Genomic DNA, 18,984 nt, shown 5'->3' with positions numbered 1-18,984 from the left:
CCAGCTCTGAGGTGATCAGGCCGTGCTGCGCTACTGGGGATTCTGGCCACAGCAAGTCCTGAGCACCCCACAGCTGCTGCCGCGAGGGGGGGCACTGTGGGCCCTGCAGGGTGCCCACGCTCCCCAACCAGCCTCCCTACCCCCACACTCCCCACACGTGCTAGGGCAGCTGGGAGCACTATAAAGACGCTCTGGCTGGATGCCAGAGTGTCTCTGGTGGTCCAAGCCCCTGCTTGTCCCGCCACTGTTTTCCAGGGTGTTTTTATTTGATACCTGGAAATCCAGGTATCGGATTTTGAGCCCATGCTGCATATGTGCAGCATGGGAAACATTTTTTCATTTGGTTTAAGATGCCTCAAGAGATGCATGTGTTGCTTGTCTGGATGCGACCTTCGAGGTCAATAGAAAAAGTCATGAGAGTGAAGTTGAAAAGCATCAGTTTTCCCTAGCAGCATGTCAGTGCATCATAGGGTTGGAGCTTCATGCTTCATGGATGTGTAAACTGGGAGTGCCCAACTCCCAACTGGGTTGAGGTGTAAGACAGTTTTCCAATGGAGGGTGACCATTAGTATGATCTTCCCTCATCAGATTCAAGCACTCAATATGCTTTGCAAGCAGGGATAGTGTAGGCATGCATATGCAAGTTAATGGATAGCCCTAAAGTGAGGACCAAGGAGTCAGTACTTTACTTTTCAAATCTTTTTCACGTAGTAAAATATTTTAACAAAGAACCATGATTGGTGTGTGCAGCCTGCAGGCTGTGTTGTGCACCCCAATTGTAGCCTGACCATGAAGTGTTTGTAGAGAGCCAGAGGCTGTCTTTTCAGTGGGTTTTTTTCTCCTTTTAGTAGTTATCCATCCACAATTTAAGTTTTTAAATATCATGTTAGTTTGTTATAAATTTTAATCCAAAGTTGCAGTAGCACAAACTTTTAGGTTACCTTTAACACATTTTTAAATAGCTGTTTGAAAAGCCATTAGCAGTGTTTAAAAATATTTAATGCTTGTTAACAGCATGGCCCAATTTAAATACAAAACAACATGTCAAACAACTTTTCAACAATATTCTGTATTAAGGACTTGTAAAGTTACATAACAATACCAGTATACTTTCTTGCTACTTTTATCTTCTAACAAAGATTTAGCCTATAGACAAACAACCTGGTAACTAACTGTTTAAAGCTGGAATGGATACTGACCCAGTTTCTGCTCACTCCTGTATTTATCTTAAATATATTAAGTTTCTGTGACGTAGTAAGAGCATGGCTGAATTAAATACATAACAGTAGTTGTGATTCTGCTGGTTCAGTACTTTAATAGCTTAGTCGTTGCTTTAAATTCATTTAGAATACTTTAATTTTAACACTGCTGAATTTGAAAACAGAATATAGTTACTTTTTAAATTATACATATAATTAGTGCCTAGGTTTTTAATCATTTTCCCCAAATTATTCTAACAATACAATTAAATCAAAACCAAATGTTGTTATAGTGAAAGATGCTGACTTCTAGATGAGACTGATTGAAAAACAGTTTCTATTATATAAATACACATAAGTTAATGAGTTTCATTGACATTTCTTTTTCAGATAATCAGCACTTTCCAGTACTTTGACATTTTTTAGGAATACTATTAATATGAAATTAAAGGTGAATGGCATGGATTTTGTGTTTTAATAGGATACCATGATATTTTTGATTCCCAAAAATAATCCACAGCTACAAAGATTGCCATATTTATTTAAGCTATGAATAAAAAGCTATGGAAAAATGTATATTAGTACAGCTGAAATGTTCTAAAGTAGTACCACAAAGATATAAATGTATAAATGTGAACTAATTTAACACGCACATTTTTTTTTTATCTGAATGATAGAATGTCTAACACATTGATGAAATTCACAGATTAATATCAACTTCTGCAATTGGCTGTAATTACTGGAACAATTTTAGAAAAATTACAGGAAAGTTTTGCAACCTAAATAACCCAAGTACTCGAAAGTTGAGAAATGCCAGGTTTATGGTTTGCTGTCTGTGCAGCCTTAACTTTGGTTTGTTCCTTCTTTCAACCTTTGAACTGAATGAGGCATGAAACCTAGAGGGGAAATTAGTAGTAGATGATCATATAATCAAAGACTGTATCATAAGCAGGGATCCTGGTTTCCTCTGTTTAAAAATGGCAAATTCTCTTATTAAAAATCACAAATTCTTCCCTCAAAATGCACATTTTTCTGCCATTAAAATGAAACTCCTCTAATATATATGAATCAGTTGAACACAATGTTTTACTGATATATTTATGATTTTAAAGCAACTTGGAAATCTACCACTGCCTCAGTCATTATAACAACAATTTCTAAATACCTATACATTTTGGCATTTGATTTTGTTTTTTTTATCTTGGAAAATCAGAGGTCTCCCTGCAGCCTTCATCACCAGGATGCAGGCTAAATAATGCTCTTTTGATATAGATTTTCATTTCTTTTTCCCCACTCTGTGCATAATTTCCTCCAGCTCTTTAAAGAGCAAAATCCTAAACTTTCTACAATGCAAAAATGAGTTCCACCATTGCAGTTAACATAAACAGGTTGTTTTTCCAAAATGAGAAATTATGGATTTACAGATGCCTTGTGTTGAATGTAGAGTAGATTTTGAGAGTCTGGTATAGTTTTCTCCTTCTGCCATCTCAGGGAAAGAGGGGTTTCTTCCCCATGTGGTTCTCCTACTTAGGAGAGTGGGGTGCTTATGGGGATCATCGTGGAAGTAAAGAAACTACAAGAGTAAAGCACTATAAAAAGTAGTTAAATCTTTGTAGAACGTCATGGAAAAAAGAAAAGGTACTTCTGTAGCATGAAACCTGTTACCTTTCTGCTGAGGATGAAAGGTCTATAGCAAACAGCAGCAGTGTTGCAACTTCTCTTTAAGAAGCCCTAAGAATCCTTTATAGTGGAAATTAAGTCAAATATGAGGATTGTTACTAACTTATCCTCTTAGAAAATACCTAACAGTATTCTAGGTGTTCTTCTAGGTGTTCTTCTATGATTGAAAATTCACCCTGTCTAAAGGAGCTATCAGTTCTTCTTTTGTGCTGAAACAGCCTGTCATCCCAGGTCAAATGATGGCTTCTTAACCAGAGGTCCTATATGCTTTAAATGTACAGGAGGGTGTAATTAAATGGTACTGGATGAAATGAAAAGAAAAAAAATTACTTTAAGGAAAAATGCTTATGTAACAATGAGATATATTCGTTTCTCCAAGCCAAGTAGTAGAAACTCCAGTTTATTAGGATTATTTAAAACTGGAGAATACATTTTAGGGGATGTTATTAAAATAACACAATTTAAAATTAGGTGATCCACTATATATGTTCTGTTGTTCAAACATTTAGTGCTCTCTAATATCAATACTGTTAGATCTAGATGAATATACCGGACTTGTCTGATACTTTGAAAAAAAATTACTATTATGGAAGTTAGATCATGTGAATGATCATTCTGATTTTAACATAATATTTTGATTGCAACCATTTTATTATTTTAGTTGCATGTTTGCACTACCTCTAAATAGAGATCCAGACATTCAAACATTTGCATGCCATTTTGGTTCACACTCTTCAGAAAATCTGGACTATTACAGTGAAATCACAATAATGACAAACAGTTATTTTGGTTGTACATACATCCTGTGAGAATCAATATAGATATATGGTTTGTACGGTTGTGGTTTGTACGGGATTATGAGTTTTCATATAAATCACATTAAGGACATTTCTTTTTCTTCTGCAGACATATTTGAATTATAGTTTTAAAATATATATTGTTTTGGCTCCTTAGCTATGAATCCACGAATCACCCAAAGTGCTCCAGTGAAGCAGCCACCTTCATTAGCTCCTCAGAGTCCTCAAGGAGGTGTGATGGGCAGTGGCAATTCCAATCAACAGCAACAGATGAGATTGCAACAGTTACAAATGGAGAAAGAGAGACTGCGACTGAAGCATCAAGAACTGCTTCGGCAGGTGAGGCCACAGGTTAGACACATGCTTCCACTATATCTTCTTATTTTTGTAAGTTTCTGTTGTGCTTAAATTGTACTTTGAGTGTAAAGCATGAGTGACCACATGCAAGGCTTTAAGCCCCAGAAGGATTGCAGGATTGTGCTACCTTTGTTTTGTTGCATCATCAGCTCAGCATGGAAGCCTCAGACATACCTTGTGAAAGGTGTTTGCTTCAGCAGAATTCTTCGCTTACTGATATTCAGGTGGCAAACTTAGGAAAGCAGCACAGGCTGATGATCTTATCAGAGAGAGAAGGTTTTTTTCATGTCCAGTAAACCTGGAATCATTCAGGAGGCAGAAAGGCTGGGTGCCTACAGCATTCCTTTAACCATCATTTTAGGGGAGCAAAAACCCTTTTGAATAGACACCTATTCAAAAAAGGTACATTTTTAGAATACGTTGCAATCTAGAAGGATCCCAAAGTCTTTGTAAAGTTCTGTACTATACATGGAAGAATTGTCTTATTGCTGAAAGCTATCCAATTGGGAATGAATTGTCAAGTTGGAAAATGTATTATCAACCCTTCTTGGCTTTGAACGGGAGGTTCTCTTATGTGCAGGTATTTCAGACTCGTGCTTAAACTTTAAGCTGTTCCTTTTAGAACTTTTCTAGTACCAGAAAATGGGCATTGAGAGTTTATTTACTTGAGGATCTCTTTAGGAATTGGGAACTTTGGGTTTCAGTTTCCAACTTTTTTTCGTTTGTGAACTTTGATTAAATTATTTAAAACTCTTGCTTCTATTTTCTCCATCCATAAAATGGCAATGACTGCCTTTCTCATAGGATATTCTGAAGATTCATTTGATTAAAATGACTATGAAGATGGAAAATATAGACATTTTTGCTATTGTTTAGTTAACAGCACAGTCTTTTCAACGAGTAATGGCAATATTAGCAGGAATAGAGGAAAAAGAAAACACAATGTAATGCAGTTTTGTTAAACTTATATCTAATGTTGGGTAGGGACATAACAAATACATATATCTACCATTTAGTAATGGATGGAAACACATTATTATACTAATTATATGTTGTGCTAGAAGCAGCTCTTTACATGAGGAAAATGAAAAAAAAATTACATTAGAAAGGTCTTACGTTGTCATGACAAGGAAGTAATTCCAATAGTATTCACTTAAAGCCAACCAAACTTTTGTTGAATATTATATTCCCTTTTACTCTGTTTTTTTTAAACTAGCCTTTAATGTAACATTTTACCCGGATTTGATTTATAGATAACAAATTTTGGTTTAGCTTTTGCAACCGAGTTACTCTGGAGACTGTGATATTTTGTTCCAGTAAACAAAAGTTCTATTCATTTCAGTATCTTTGGTAGGAAGTTGACTGTTCTTTTGTCCTAGATATTTAGGCATTCTAAGTTTTTATAGAATATTTGGAAGTTTTTTGACTTAGCTGAAGCACTAATCTCTTCTTTGACAAGAAAGAACCTTAATCTTATCCTGTTCACTTCTCATTTTGGGTGATGGGCTTTATACCAGAAGATAACATCTTCATGTCCCCAGAGATAACTTCTTTTTTTCTTCATCACCTGCAGTCGACTGTCCTTGTCCTGGAATCTAACTCCCATGATCTTTTGTACTCAGGGCCAGATTGTAGGTATCTTTATCATCTCTGGATACAAGATGGGAGATCCTTATAGAGTCCAGTGCTTTTTCTTTTCTTTTCGTTTTGTTTCAAATACTTCAGATAAAAACATGTCTTTAAGATAGCATCTGGTCTCTCTCTGCTTCAGCACCTGGGCTTCTGTTGTTCCTGCTTTGCTATTAATCCTCCAACAAACGTCTACCCTGTGCTAGCATGCTCTTAGATAGGACTTCTAATTTCCTTCTTCCCTCAGTTTTCTTGGAGAAATCTGACTAACTTTGGATGGAGTGACCATCAGTTTCCTTCATAATCTTCCCCTGGGCGTTTAAGCTTCTATGTCATTCATGTACTCAGTTTTTTTGTTTCGTTGTGCGGTGATTTTCATCGGCTCTTAACTCTCTTATCCTATTTCATCTTGGGCTGTCTTGGGGACTTGATACTACAGGATGGTGTTTGTAAGTCAGCCTGCACACCTGAACCATGCAGCTTTAAAGTAATTTGTATCCATCTTATTTTTTACTCTTAGGCATTGCGGAATATCAATCCCAGCACAGCAAATTCTCCAAAACATCAGGTAGGCTCTTAACTGATGTTTCAGCATAATTAGAAGGGGGAAAAAAGCATTAAATTAGGCTAGGTGAGGAGCTTGTGAAATCATCCTGAAAAACAACTAGCCATTCGCTTTTTCGAGCCACTGTCATGACCCTAACATCTGTGTTTTAAATGGTACATTACTTCAATATTATTTCAGTCTCAAAACAATTGGGGAATTTATTACATTTTTTTTTGCATTGTATTGCAAATAACTTTCTCTTGTTGATCATTCTTGAGGATACTGAAGTACCAATTCTGATCCTATCAGAATAGATAATGTATCTAACCTCCCATTAAATATAACACAGAGTAGCTTGTGGTGTTCAAATACTATTCATATGTTTGAAATGTGGTGGTGTTCTTAAGCACAGTTTGTCTAAACAAATCCCATCTAGAGATTAACGCTCCTGTAAGTTGAGGAAATAAACTCATCTAAAATGCATGCAAGGGATTTAAAGGCAGCAAGCTTGTAAATACAGTATCATTAAGAATATATTAAACTGCTGAAATAGTTTCTGGAATTGAATTATGTACAACATGGAAATCAGGTTAAACAGGCTTTTGCACAAATATAGTTTGTGCATAGATTTAAAAAAAAAAACTATGGAAAAAGAAATAGCGAGAATGTAAAGAATAACTGGGTTCTGGGTAAATAATTGAATGTGAACTCCTAGACCATGGAGAGTTGAAAGCAATGGAATGTTTAATTTGAAAGGTGTATTTCCCTAGATGTCTTAAGCCTTAGTTTCACTTTGAACTTGTTACAGTCATCATGTGTAATATTCTTAATATGCCCATTCTTTGGATATTATTCATATTGGCAACTTGAATAGCACATACAAGCTACATGTTGTTTTTGTAATAGGGAAACAAAACAGAATAAAGATACTAATATTACACATTTCCACTACCACAAGAGTTACTTCCCAGGACATGCCGTGTTGCCAAATGGAGCTTCAGAACTTATCTTACAAAACTTCTATAAGCTTTTACATTGTAAAGAGAAATCTTCAAAATAAGGACTTCATGAAAACATGTGCTGTGCTGTCTTCCAAAGTCTAACTGATACCCTGGAAGAAAAAAAACCTCTGAAGACTAACTGTGGTAACTAAAATGCCATTATTAACTAATTCAGTGATCATTCTTTGGAGAATCAGCTACCTAATATGTATTTACATCATTGTTGGTTGCACTGGTCAAGAATGGGAGAACTGTCCCTAAATTACACTGGGATGAGGGGCGTTATTCAAATTCTTTCCATTTCCAGTCTCTCCTTTAAATTCAAGTTAAGACACAAGTAGCCACCAACGGATGGGAAAGTGATGCTTTTCTTCCTGAGCTCTAGATGTCATATCTCTAGCATCCAAGCTGGCATCCTTTTTTTCGTATGTTCCCCACCTTACCCCTTTCATAGATCAGAACTTCCACATTCTCTTCTTCTTACAGCAGCCATCAAAGGTGCTTGTGGACAACACAAAAATATACATCAAGTTGAAAGATATTGGGTTGCAAATAAATATTTAATAAAGTTAAGAACAAAATAGTACAGTGAACATAGTACCAATTGTTCATTTTCATATTTAACTCAGTAACAAGATTGGGTTGAAAATACTCAGGTTTCTACTTGCAACACAAAATGGTACAGAAGCTACAGGGACCTTGCTGCATAGTGTGCTTTATGGGGTCGTGTATAATAGTTGAATGAATTAAAACAGGTACAAAATAACACAATGGTCTTTGATCAGGATTGATTTAAACATTTTTGCTAGTGGTGGCTTTTGTAAGTCATAATCATGTGAACCTCTTCTGGATCAGCATCTAAGTGACACCCTCAGTCTTATTCTACAGGCTGGAACAGGTGAATGGGCATACGGGAATATCAGGATTACGTATGAGATTGTTTAGTTCAGGCTTACATCAGACTCGCCCTTGTTCCCAAGAGGATGTGTGGGACCTATTATATAGTCTGCCTTTTTGGTAAGGGATTCAGTTGGGTTTCAGAGTGTGACCTGAGAGAGACAGAAGTGTGCAAACAGTAGGTCACTCTGTTGTTGGCCTGACAGCTATTGTTCCACTAGTTGTATAACAAAATCTGAATGCATATTTAATGATTTCTTCATATGTCACTCTAACAAGGTAACGAGCGGTCAGAGATGGAAGGAAATTTGAACACATTAAAAAAAAGCATTGAGAGCTTATGCTTGCAAAGAGTTTTGGCCTTTCCTATCAGTAGTACTTTGGAAGTCCCAATTTGCAAAACTGTTATAAGTATTGGACAGCATGATAAATTCCTGTCTTCACCTGGGGAAAAAATACAAAAGTGTGATAAATTTCTTCAGCAGACTGCTTATTGTTGTCAGATCATTCCTGTGCTTGACAGATAAAATCCATCAATTCATACTGGATTAGCACTCCCATAATAGATTTTTTTGGTTTGGGTCAGGGGGAAGGGAATTTGTTTCTTTTAAAGTTTCAAAAAGTATTGAAAGTGCTTCAAGGTGTGACCATCTTTGGAAGCTTCCAAAAGCAGATTAGACAAATATTTGCTTAGGATGGTTTAGACAAAAATAAACCTTTCTTTAGTAGGGAATTGGACTAATGGCCTCCTGAGGTCTCTTTCCAGTCCCAACTTTTCTGTGATTCCAAATTGGATCCAGCACTCTTATCACTAGATTAATTAAGTCCTGTAACGGTCTTACTTCCAGAAGTTAAAGAAGCCATTATCTCTCAGATGAGCCCTTGTGCAAAAAAACTCAACGTATCTCAGTGCTTTCATTTGGTTAGGGATTTCTCCCATCTGGAGTGAATGCTGACCTTGTGGTAAGGAAACTTTGACTTTACTGGCAGTCCTGAGACTACCTTGACCTGTTTAAGTCCACTCTTGAGACCAAATAAGATAATGTTGGACTCTTTGGTCGTTTTCTTCTGATGGGACAAAAATCAAGTGTTCTTGCCAATTCTTTTAGCTGTCATTTGCCTTTGGCAGTTAATATGAGATATTTGAGTCATCTGTTCTGCACTGAATAGCATCTCTACTACTACCAGGGTTGAGGGTTGTGATTTAGGACATTATTTAACCATATTCTTTGGGCGGTCCTAAACAGAGATGTTTTGCTGATCTGGGGTGTTAGTGAGACAGCACTTCTGTGAAATTCTTTGGCAGAATATTAATTCCTTAATACACCAGTGTGTGAATCTAACATTGTTTTATGGTCCATTGGTATGGTTGAAACTTGCTAAAGGAAAGTGTTCAGACAGCGCTTCAGCTCACATTTACGTAGTTAAGATCTGATGAAGAAGTTGCTTAATTTAATTTATTGCTAAGAAATGAAAAAATGTTGCAGGGAGCACTCTAGTATACTACTTTCAAAAGTGTCTAGAAAATGTAAACAAGACAGACTGTGAACAGCCCCAGTTAGTGAAAGGGAGTTCTATGTGGTCAGACTCTAGGCTGCATGCTGACTGGCAGAAGAATGCTCAAAATGTGAAATTCAATTCATTAATTTTACTGGAAAGGCAGCATTTGTGTTTCAGCTTTCATGGGTACTGTAGTTATAAATATTCCTTGGCTCCTAGAATTGCATACCTGAATGACTTACTCAGGACAATAAATCTAAGTTAAATTTAAGTTTGTTTATTGGTTTAATATGTGGCGAAAGCAAAACTATTAATAGTACAAGGAGTTTCATGCTTCTCTGTTCATTCAAATGTGGGAGATGTTTGAGCATCAACAGCCAGAAGTTACAGGGCAGAATATTTCTTTTTACATATGCGTAACTTAAACTAAAAGTATTGTTCCTTTTGGCAAGAAACAAGTTTCTAATGGACTTAAAGGCAAAATCATTTTGCTATTTTCTCTTTTGCCCACTTGTCTATATAACCAGGTGCATGGAAAGCATTTATCTTTCCAGCGAGACAACAGCTCATGAATCCATCTTTTCTCCTGCATTTTTACTTGTCTTTAACTCCCTACAGACTAGTGCTTATGACTACACTGGAGCTGTAGCACACTGCATTGAATTTCCAATGCATACTTGTGCTGTTTTCAGGTTCAGAGTTTATTCATTTGCATCTTATATAGCATCATTTCCACCTCCATCTCAGTGCTTTCACTACAGTCAAACTAGTACTCAGATGTTATTCTAATTAAGTCCTAAAAATGATGCAACAGATGTTGCATAAGGAAAATAGGCGTTAGAATATTTTCTTTTCTTCTTTTTTTAAAGGCTAGAAATTATGCAAAAGCAATTTAAGTCTTGAGGCTGCTCAAATAGCTAGGTATCAGCCAGTTTTTCAAAATGAATACAAGCCTATGAAAATTAGGATTCTTACATGATTCTTGAGTCAAAACCCAGTTTGAAGATTCCATTCATGTTTGGTAATTGCATTGTAATGTATCTGGCTTGCTTATGCATATTAGGTATTTGCCAAATGGTTCGAAACTTTTCTACACTGTGCCAGATCAATGGAGTTAGGTGCTACCAATGCCTTGCTTTTTAGATGCATGGCAATGGAGTGAACCCCATAGTGCAGGGTTAGGTGTCTTGGCCCCCTTTACTGTGCATAGAAAGATCCAAGAAATCTATGCTGAACAGAGAGTTGCATTCAGCTAAGAAATTCTGAATACAAAGATATATCTGAATTCCTGCTCCCATCTTGCTCATAGGCACCTAAGTAAGAGCAGCAAGAGAAGGTGCTTCTGTTAATTTAAGACGTAGACCATAGGACTTGCTTCTGCGCATAGATGCCTAAAAGCCTCCTCGCAAAGAATACAGGAGGGCTTGTTCTTCTTATAAGATGACGCTGCTGACTGAGGATGTGGGTGCTGCCTGCCTATACTAGCCTAGTGTTTTGAGTTCTTGCCCAAGAAATAGAAAGCTAGTTTATAATCCCTCCTTGGCCTGTGGGAATTCAAACAGTCATTTCCCAGCTCCTACAAGAAGTAGGTGGTCAAGTAGCTGCCAGGCTAGAGCCTAGGCTGTGTAGGGTCATTCTTTTGTTGCAACTATGCCACTCTTGGAAAGGAATGCAGGTTTCAAGCAGCCTGAAGGAATGTGAATGACAGAGAGCCTGATGCTGTAGTTTGGTGGTTGAGGCGCTCACCTGCATGGAAAAATTCCAGGTTCCATTCCCTGCTCTGAGAATTTATTACTGTTTGTTTTTTATCTAAAGGCTTAGTGCGTTTTAAAATGCAGTCTGACGCTAAGGACTAAATTTAGGATTCGGGTCTCCTAGACAATGGCTCTTAATGCTAACTATTGTGTGCAAGGTGAATACCCCCACCACATCCTGTTCAGTGTGTTCTTGAATGAAGTTCCTTTGGTTAGTGTGTGGTAGCCATCTCCTGAACACACCTGCTAGTTTGTGGCTCTTCAGGTTACGTAGGTGCTGCTCTGCTTAGATTCTAAGCCCAAATGGGGCTTGATATATGCAAGTTCTTGACATGTGCAGATGGCACAACTGTAGCTATATAGGCAACTTTCAGATCAAATAGGGAGGAACCTAATGAGTTTAGTTACCTAGGAGCCTCTTGAGCTGGGTTAAATGGCTGCTTGTGGGTGCAAGAGAGTTAGGGTCTCTACTTAGGATTTAGATGCCTAATCTGCCACCTAAACCCAGTTTTAGCTGCCTAGTTCCTTTTGTGATTGGGTAGAATATCTCTTGTATTCAGTCAGAGGTACACACAGGAAAACCTACAGGCTGAGAAAGGAACAAATTATTACAGGAGCATTTTAAAGGTTTAAGAGTTTTCTGGGAACAGTAACTGCCAAACTGAAAAACAGTAGAAAAGTGAACGTTACATTTTATACATTACTGAACGAGGACCTAGTACTGAAAACAAATGCCTGCGTTCTGCTAGGTTCAGTGCAGGTGTAGGACCTAAAAATGTTTCATTCATAGTTTATAAGCCTGAAGATAATAGAATTATCTGTTTATACCCTACAAACAAGGGCATTTCCCTAATAGTTTTAACAAGTTCCTTTTCTTCTTTTTTAGTGTTTAGATGTGGTCTTTGCCTGAGCAGCAATATGTTTGTAAATAAAAGATGCTTAGGCTGATTTGTGTAGTGTAACCATACCCCTGCTTAGATTGCTTGCAAGGATTTGTTCCTGATTTTGTATATGAAAACATAAGCTTTTACAGATTAAGCTGAAGTTACAGACCCATTTGCTTCTGAGATAATACAAGATTCTTAAATAGTGGGGGTGAGGGGTGGTAAAGATAGGGGTGACCGCACTTGGTGCTAGCTTGTGTGGTAGGTGGTAGCAGCCGTGCATTTGCAATTGCAAATGTGGCAGCAGCCGCAGCTTGCTGTTGCTGGGCATGTCTCTGCACTGCTGTTCTTAAACATCTGTACATATTTTATTTGCTAGAAGGGGGCACTGACCACATTATTAATTTGGGTTATAGAGTTCGAGTATAGTATTGTTACACTAGTAGAGCATTCAGCTTCAGTTTGAATGAGTTGTGCATTTCATGAATAGCTTGTAAATATAACATTTTGTTTAACTAAAATAAACAAACTTGGAAAAGAACAGCTGGATAAGTTGCAAAGTGCTGAGATCACTCTAAAGTCACTTTCTCCAAGGAGTTGACTCTCATTTTGTGTTTCTACATAATATCCAAAATTAGAATTTCATACTAACAATAGGAGTGTTAAGCTTTTATTTTCCCTGAGGTAGTTAGAAAAGTTTGACATGCTTACAGAAATAGGAGGAGGTCAAGTCTTAGTAATCTCAGCCAGAATTTTGTCATACTTGTATTTGTGCCTCTAGAAGGTCAAAGAGTTCTAATAGAAACATATTTTTAAGATGTGAATAAAAATCTCATGTTTTCAAATAAAGTGATGAAAAAATAGATTACTTTCATAGTCTGAAAATCTTTCTAAACAACCTGTGTCATTCAGAATAGCTGGATTTATTAGTATTATTTTTTTTAAATAAGCAGAAAGTAAAAAAGACTAATCAGCAATTACATGATCATAGAAAATTCTATACACCTACACAGACGCTTCCTTTAAATGGTTGACATAAGATTTCCAGAGAACACAAGTTATTCAGTAGACTTGCAGTGTTATGAAATAGTATAATTAATTTACATTTGAATTTCTGGTCAGCATGTCAGTAATTAGTATTTTTTTTCCATCATGAGCCAATCTTAACGGAGGATACTGTTTAATAATCCTCTTGGAAAATGCTGTAGTGAAGTCTTGACAAAATAGCTTTTTAGTGTAGTCAGTTTTTATCTGTGTTGCACCGGTCTACTCCTATATGAACCTTTCATGATTTTGGCAGTGAGGTGCATTTAAATGAAACAGGAATTGAGCACTGAGTGCATACCCAATCTCATTTGCTATTTAATCAAATTTTTCTGGGTTTTGTAGCTATTTGAATACATCTCAGAAGTTGTTGCCACACATTTATGCACTGTTTATGACCAAATGATGAAAGAACCTTGCTTCTTTCTACCATGACTACCTTTGGACTGCTCTCCCTTGAGGTTAAAACCCTTTTTTCTAAGCAACTTGTATGCAGTTTTACAACCTCCCCCCAAATTTTACTCCTTTCCATACAATTTGATTCTTGCGAGCTTGCCACATGGAGCTGAAATCTGGATTTTCAGCCTTATCAATTTCGTACTAGAAGCTTTTGAAAAATGGAGCTTTTAGAAAAACTGGAGTTTTTTGGGTTTTTTTAAGATATGCTAAATGAGTTGATGTGCACTGATGAGGTGCTTAGTCTTCATAGTGAGCTGTTATCTCAGTTAGTCATATGCAAGCTCATTAGTACCAGTATTTGTTATATTGTCATTCCTTGGTGCCCTCAAACCAGGATGTTTTTATGTCAACCCTTGTACAAGCAGAGTAGAAAGGTGGATCTGATTCCAAAGAGTTTGTACTTGAAGTATAAGATGAGATAGATGGGTGATGATCACAAGGATGTGGAAGCAATATTGGTCATCATATGCAGTAGTCTCAACACCATAATAGCCTGTGTTGTCAGGATTTTCTGCAGAGGAGAGTTAAAAGGAGAGATCTTAAGAGCAATGAAGTGACTGTGCATGTCTGGAGAGCTTCTTTCAAGCATAAAAGTAAGTATGGAAAGAAGCACAAAGGTGTTTGTAAATTTAATGAGAAAGGGGAAGCTAGCTTAAGACGGGAAGAGACTGTGAAGGTCCTACGATCTAAGATCATAAGATGGTAAAATTGATCAGGGAGACAAAGACAACATAGATAATAGGAAGGAGGGCGTGGAAATGGAAACTGTTGCATCCAGGGTGGAAGCAGAACTTCAAAAAACATAGTATACCCAAGTTAGCGACCAGAACTTACCATGCATAAAGAGTGACATTTCCAGCATGGATAGGTAAGTATAAATACCATTGTACATGGTCCTTGTGATGCCTCATTTGAAATATACATGCCACTCCAGTAACCCACACACTCCAGAAAATCCTAATAGGAACAGGATGGTAGGGAGAATGGCAAGACTATTTGAGACGAGGCTTTTCAAAGAATTATAGAATTGAAGAAAATTAGAGTTGGAAGGGACCTCAGGAAGTCATCTAGTCCAGCCCCTTGCTCTAAGCAAGACCATTCTCAATTATAACATCCCAGCCAAGGCTTTGTCTAGCCAGGTCTTAAAAACCTCCAAGGATTGGAGATTCCACCACCTCTCTGGGTAACCTTTTCTAGTACTTCACTACTCTCATAGCAAGAAGGCTTTTCCTGGTACCGAAGCTAAACTTCCCTTGCTGAAACTTGACCATTGCTCCTTGTTCTGTCATCTGCTACCACTGAGAACAGCCCAGCTCCATCTGCTTTTGAACCACCCTTCAGGAAGTTGAAGGTTGCTGTTAAATCCCCCTTAGTCTTTTCTTCTGCAGACTAAATAAGCCCAGTTCCTTCAGCCTCTCCTTAAAAGTCATGTGCCCCACCCCGCAAACATTTTTCATTGCCCTCCACTGGACTCTCTCCAACCTGTCTACATCCTTTCTGTAGTGGGGGGTCCAAAACTGGACACAGTACTCCAGATGTGGCCTTGCCAGTGCTGAATAGAGGGGAATAATTACTTCCCTCAGTCTGCTGGCAACAATTCTTCCAATGCAGCCTGGTATGCTGTTAGACTTCTTGGCAACAAGGGCACACTGCTGGCTCATTTTCAGCTTATAGTCAAGTGTAACCGCCAGGTCTTTTTGCAGAGCTGTGCACGGGTTTGTTCTCTCCTAATGGCAGGACTTTGTATTTGTCCTTACTGAACTTCATGAGTTCTCTTTTGGTCCAAATCCTCCAGTTTCTCTGTCTCTGAATCCCAGCCCTACCTTCCAGCATATCTACTACTCCCCCCATCTTGGTGTCATCTGCAAACTTGATGAGGGTGCACTCAATCCCATCTTTCAGTTCATTGATGAAGATACTGAACAAAACTGGCCCCAGTTCCAACTCCTGGGGCAATCCACTTGATTTCAACTACCAACTAGAGATCAAGCCCCACTTTGAGCCTAATGATCCAGCCAGTTTTTTTTATCCTCTTACCTTACAGTCTAATCATCCAGTCCGTACTTCCTTAACTTGCTTGCAAGAATGTTGTGGGAGACCATATTGAAAGCCTTGCTAAAGTCAAAGTATACCACATCCACTGGTCTCCCAACATTCACAGAGCCAGTCATCTCATCATAGAAGGCAATCAGGTTGGTCTGACTTGCCCTTGGTGAATCCATGCTGACTGTTCCTATTTACCGTCTTCTCGTCCAAGTACTTAGAAATGCATTCTTTAAGGACCCACTCCCCATGATTTTTCCAACGACTGAGGTGAGGCTGACCAGTCTGTAGTTCCCTGGATCCTCCTCCTTCTTTTTCAAGATGGCAGTATATTTTCCCCTTTCCAATAATCTGAAACCTCTCTTTATCACCACAAGTTTTCAAAAATAATGACCAATGCCTCTTCAGTCACATTTTCCAACACCCTCAGCACCCACAGGTGCATCACATCCAGCCCCACCAACTTGTACATGTCCTGCTTTTTTAAGTAGTCCCTAACCTGCTCTTTTGCCACTGTTGGCTGCTCACCTTCTCCCCATATTGCTGCAGTAATCTGGGAACTGATCTTGCCTGGGAAGACCAGTAAAAAAGGCATTGAATACTTCAGCCTTTTCTGCACCATCTGTCACTAGGTGGCCCCCCCATTCAACATGGGACCCACACTTTCCCTGATCTTCCTCTTGTTGCTGGTGTACTTACAGAAACCCTTCTTGTTTTTGTAATTTTGTACCTTATTCAGTTTAGCATAACAGACTAAGAAGGGAATAAGATTGTATTTTGCAAATGTGGATGGAGCAAACACAAGAGAGAAACTGAGAGGCTCATTTTGCCTGGGGGGAAAAAGGGTTTATAACCATTTGATTCTGGGAGGTTCTACAGTGACCTGAATCAGTTTAAGGAGGAATGTGATCATTTTATGAAAGTTGTTTTTTTGCTGTTGAATGCAGTAGCAGGGGACTGGATTCAGTGACCCAGGAAGTCCCTTCCAGTCTTATAATCTTTCTCTCTTAGGCTGAGGATACGTTTTGATTGGAAAGACAACCAGCTTATGTTTGATGCAGTATAGGTGCTTAATACAGCACCACAAACTATTACTGGAGCGTGACTGTTCTCAGTAGTGGCAGATGACAGAGCAAGGAACAATGGTCTCAAGTTGCAGCAAGGGAAGCTTAGGTTGGATATTACGAATAACTCTCTTGCTAGGAGGGTAGTAAAATACAGGTTACGTAGAGAGGAGGTGGAAGCTTCATCCTTGGAGGTTTTTAAGGCCCAGCTCAACCAAATGCCTGGCTGGAATGATCTAGTTAGGGATGGTCCTGCTTAGAGCAGGGATTGGACTGGATGACCTCCTGAGGTCCCTTCCAAACTTCATTTTCCATGATTCTAAATCTCTAGTGCAGAGACTGTTGCACATGTCTGTCTGCATCCCTTTCAGTCAGAACTGGGAATGTATATCCACAATGCAATAGCTGATTTATTTGCAACAGTGATGCATGCAGTGATGGGCAGTTGTGTTAAAACTGTATGTGAGGTCACAGGTGAGAGAGACGGAAGGATGTATAGATGCAGTCTTTGCAGTTAGGAATTGTGTGTACCCTGGCCAGACCCCTGACAGGGGAGGGAAGTGTTTAAATAAAGTAAGATGAGAATTTTCACATCTAGGATTGCATATGTACACACAGTTGCATACACTGGTACACAATGGGACCCAGTGACCAATCAGCTAGTGAGTAACAAGCAGTCAGCCAGCAGTTCACAGGCAGTTTTATTCAGGTAAGGTAGTAGTTTGAACATTTATGAAAAATCAGTCTGTTCATAAATCAGTTTTGAACTGTTTTAAGCTGTTAAGAGAGCTGAGGAAGGGCAGTTTCTGCAAGAAAGTTTGTTCAATATCTCTCAACTATACAATCCATCTAATACAAGATATCACCAAAGTCTTTGCCTCTCATATGTTTCCTGTACCATCGCAGCTACAACATTACTTCAACCTCTGTTCATAAATAATTTCCAAACCGGAAGAAGAGTGAAGTTCTTTGGTTAAATTGTTTACGAGCAGCCCAACTGGTAATCTGGGTATTGTATTGTAGTAATATATTTACTTTAAAATATTTGCAGCGAAGCCTCCTTATTAATTGGAACAATCGACTGTACTTTAATTTGTTGGCACAGAACAATTATTCTGTGGAGTTTATTGCTGACTTCAAAAACTTAATGTATTTCTATTTACATACAATAACTTGAAGTATGTAAAAATGTAAGTTATTTGTCTGGGCAGCCAGAAACATCACAATATTTCATGAGCCTGAAGTATTTCATTGAACTTGCTAATGTGTTCACTTCTTGTTTTTTAGGAATTAGCTCTCCGTAGCCAACTTCCAACAATGGAACAAGACAGTGGTTCTCAAAATCCAGTTTCGTCTCCTGGAATGTCTCAGGAACTGAGAACAATGACTACAAATAGTTCTGATCCTTTTCTGAACAGGTTTGTAGGAGTAGCTACTAGAGGAAAAAAGATTGTGATTTAAGATTCTGTTCAGTACATGTAATAGTTTATTTTGAACATCTGTCTGTGCCAAAAGCCACAGCTGTAAATGAATCTTTCCTTAAATGGCAAGTCCAGTAAAAGTTGAGGATTAAAAGCTGTCTCCTGTGGGAGGAAATAGACTGTTCAGACTTGTAGAAAAGATTCCTATTCAAAGTTATAACATGTTTGCCTATGCATAATCTGTTGACTAACAGTCATTTAAAATTACTGACTCAGAGAACTTGTGAATAGCTTATTATGAGATCAAGTGAACTGTAAGGCACATTTAAGACTATACCTTAGGATTCTTTCTTCCCTCCAACTTCCTCTTCCACTTGGGGTATTTTAGTCTGGTAGCATTCTGTGTTACTGTTAATGCTAGAAACACTGATGCAATTCATTTTTTAAAACCATGTCATTTGAAGTTCATCCTTAATTCAAGCAGTTGGAATTTTGGATTGGTTTTCTGCAAAAATATACCTTTGATATTTGTATAATTTTTGTTCCCCAGCTGCATAAGGCAAGGACAGAGCTCACTCTAGTTTGTCACAAATATATTGTTTTGGGTAGAGTAAGTAAATGGTTCTTCTTAGTGTCGGGGAGAAAATACTGTATCCTTACATTAACTGTCTGAAAGGATTTAAAAAAAAAAATTAGAAAAGAATTGAT

General features: G+C 38.0%; 1 protein-coding gene across 8 annotated transcripts in view; it reads left to right on the top strand.

Moving 5' to 3' along the window:
- The window catches only part of YAP1 (Yes1 associated transcriptional regulator), a 126,176-nt gene that overhangs the window by 92,690 nt on the left and 14,502 nt on the right, over positions 1–18,984 (top strand). For 2 of the 8 annotated variants that reach the window (XM_019482026.2, XM_019482024.2), the window contains 3 exons: positions 3,834–4,027; positions 6,183–6,230; positions 18,143–18,273. In XM_019482026.2, coding sequence (XP_019337571.2) covers positions 3,834–4,027; positions 6,183–6,230; positions 18,143–18,273 — 373 coding nt within the window. The remainder of the gene's footprint in view (positions 1–3,833; positions 4,028–6,182; positions 6,231–18,142; positions 18,274–18,984) is intronic. The other 6 variants (XM_059721053.1, XM_059721063.1, XM_019482025.2 and 3 more) reach the window with 3 other exon arrangements.

The sequence above is a fragment of the Alligator mississippiensis genome, chromosome 1 (genome assembly GCF_030867095.1).
Source record: "Alligator mississippiensis isolate rAllMis1 chromosome 1, rAllMis1, whole genome shotgun sequence".
Taxonomy (NCBI): domain Eukaryota; kingdom Metazoa; phylum Chordata; order Crocodylia; family Alligatoridae; genus Alligator; species Alligator mississippiensis.
The sequence above is the reverse complement of the archived record's forward strand: the minus strand, read 5'-3'. Positions and strand labels throughout refer to the sequence as shown.